The sequence below is a fragment of the Myotis davidii genome, unplaced genomic scaffold (assembly GCF_000327345.1).
Source record: "Myotis davidii unplaced genomic scaffold, ASM32734v1 scaffold2091, whole genome shotgun sequence".
In the NCBI taxonomy this organism is placed as follows: Eukaryota; Metazoa; Chordata; class Mammalia; order Chiroptera; family Vespertilionidae; genus Myotis; species Myotis davidii.
Window position 1 is genome coordinate 197,101 of NW_006282603.1, and position 2,507 is coordinate 199,607.

Here is a 2,507-nt window from a genome sequence, read left to right on the forward strand (position 1 = left end):
AGCATCGGCCTGCGGACTGAAGGGTCCCGGGTTCGATTCCAGTCAAGGGCATGTGCCTTGGTTGCAGGCACATCCCCAGTGGGGAGGTGTGCAGGAGGCAGCTGATCGATGTTTCTCACTCATCGATGTTTCTAACTCTCTGTCCCTCTCCCTTCCTCTCTGTAAAAAATCAGTAAAATACATATTTTTTTAAAAAGAAAAGGAAAAGAAAAACAAGACCGTAGGCCCTGTCCCTGGAGTCGCTGAGCTGGGCTGTGGCCGGACTGGGTCTGATGTTTCTGCGATGACCCTGTGCCTGCGATCAGAACACGGAGCTCTGGGGGTGGGGGATGGGCCTCCTGCGGTCCCAGTCGTGTTTATTTCCTCCTCTGTCTGACCTGGGCCTTGTGGGAGTTCTAGAATAATCACGCGTGTCCTTAGACATCAGAGAGCGAACAGATGTCCCTACAAACAAACGCAGGCTTCAGAGGGGCCCGTCCTTCAGAAACCGTCACCCCATCGGTGTGCTCCTCTCCCCACAGGCGGCCTGGACCTCATCTTCATGCCGGGACTCGGGTTCGACAAGCAAGGCCACCGTCTGGGCCGCGGCCGGGGCTACTACGACACCTTCCTGAGGCGCTGTGAGCAGCTCCAGCAGGCGAGGCCCTACACCGTGGCCTTGGCGTTCAAGGAGCAGATCTGCGATCAGGTCCCCGTGGACGAACACGACATGAAGGTAGACGAAGTCCTCTACGAAGACACCCCCTGAGTCCCGCTGCCGCAGCCCGACACGTGGGGTGTGGGCCTGAGAGAGGGGCACACAGAAGATGTGCCTGTCCCGTCCGGGGTCCGTTAAAATTGCACACCACTGGGAAACGGGCTGCATTGTTTTATTATAATTACAAGATACATAACCCAAAATCACCCTTAAAAATTAATAGAGCTGCCCTGGCCGGTTTGCCCTAGTGGATAGTGCATCGGCCTGCGGACTGAAGGGTCCCAGGTTCGATTCCTGGTCAGGGCACAGGCCTGGGTTGCGGGCTTGATCCCCAGTGTGGGGCGTGCAGGAGGCAGCTGATCTATGATTCTCTCTCATCACTGATGTTTCTCTCTCTCTCCCTCTCCCTTCCTCTCTGAAATCAATAAAAAATATTTTTAAAAAATTAATAGAGTTTTCGGTGGCTCTGAAGTTCAGGAGAGCCGGCCGGGCCAAGGGCATCGGATATCATTGTCCTCCCAGCGATTCAACCCTCCCCTGCAGGCCCTCAATGAAGTAGGTTGATCCCAAAATTAATTAAATTAAATTAAACGAATAGACTTGGGTAGAGTAGAACATGAATTAAAATGGGGGCCCTCATCATAGGGTCTTGAGCTTAATTTCCCGGCGCGAAGGTGACACGTCCATCTCTGCTTTTCAGTGTAAGGAGATAATTGTGAGGAGTGTGCTCTGACCCGGTGAGGGAGGAGGGGGAGCTCCCGGGAGCGGGCGCTGTCCAGGGTCCTGCGCGGGCGGCCGCCGCTGGCAGGTACGTGCACGCTCACCATGATGAGGGATTTGTCATGTTGGCTTTAGGCACAGGGGCCCTCAAGCATGTTATGCTCACACTTGCGTAGCTAACTGGACTTACAGTGGGTGTTTCGGATTTATTTTTTTGGATGAGTTCATTAAATAAATTCAGGGTATTTTCATCCGTATTCTTTGGATGCTAGCTTACTATTTGGTGTTTTAGGTCCAAATTTTTTTTTAAAAAAAGCTTTAAAAATGTCCATTGACCTCACGTTGGACTTTCCCAGCGCAGTGTGCGCAGTGAGAGGCGGGAGGGGGGCGGTTCTGTGAGCTGTGAGGTCCTGTGACCGCGCGGCTTACACATCGGAGGGGTGACTTCAGCCGTGAGTCAGGTGCAGTGCTCGCAGCGCTGGCTGGCGATTGATCCGAACTGGCTAAGCCAGCGGTTCTCAACCTGTGGGTCGCGACCCCTTCGGCGGTTGAACGACCCTTTCACAGGGGTCGCCTAAGCCCATCCTGCAGATCAGATATTTACATGACGATTCATCACAGGAGCCACATGACAGTGATGACGTAGCCACGAAAATAGTTTTATGGTTGGGTCCCAACATGAGGAACTGTATTTAAAGGGCCAGAGGTGGAGAACCCCTGGGTTAAGCGGTAAAGGCTCGGAGCCGCTTTAGCTCCGTGGAGCTGTTCTCCTCCCGCACAAGGGGGTGTCACACGTCTCCCCCAGCCTCTCGCCTGCAGGCAGCTGCTGCAGTTCAGGGACTGAGGGCTGCAGGGCCCCCCTGGACGGGGACCTTCCCCAGCGTCCCCTCCTGGGCCGTGGTCTGTGCAGAGGGTGTTGGAAGTGGTGACCCTGAACCTGTGATCAGGGCACAGGCAGAGACGGGCAGGGGCTGGAGCCCGGACACGAGGCGCCACATGAGGGTGTCGGGTTAGGGGGCCGTCGGGGGGTGGGCAGCAATGAGACCCGCACAGAACACCCGTGAGAGCTGGGCCCCACGTGTGTCCACGC

The 2,507-nt window shown here is 55.4% G+C and overlaps 1 protein-coding gene across 5 annotated transcripts in view; it reads left to right on the forward strand.

The window, feature by feature from the left end:
- The window catches only part of MTHFS (5,10-methenyltetrahydrofolate synthetase (5-formyltetrahydrofolate cyclo-ligase)), an 88,478-nt gene extending 87,500 nt beyond the window's left edge, over positions 1-978 (forward strand). For all 5 annotated transcript variants that reach the window (XM_015560600.1, XM_015560592.1, XM_006753140.2 and 2 more), the window contains exon 3: positions 522-978. In XM_015560600.1, the coding sequence (XP_015416086.1) occupies positions 522-748 (227 nt within the window). In that variant the 3' untranslated portion in view covers positions 749-978. The remainder of the gene's footprint in view (positions 1-521) is intronic.
- Positions 979-2,507: the final 1,529 nt, after the last annotated feature.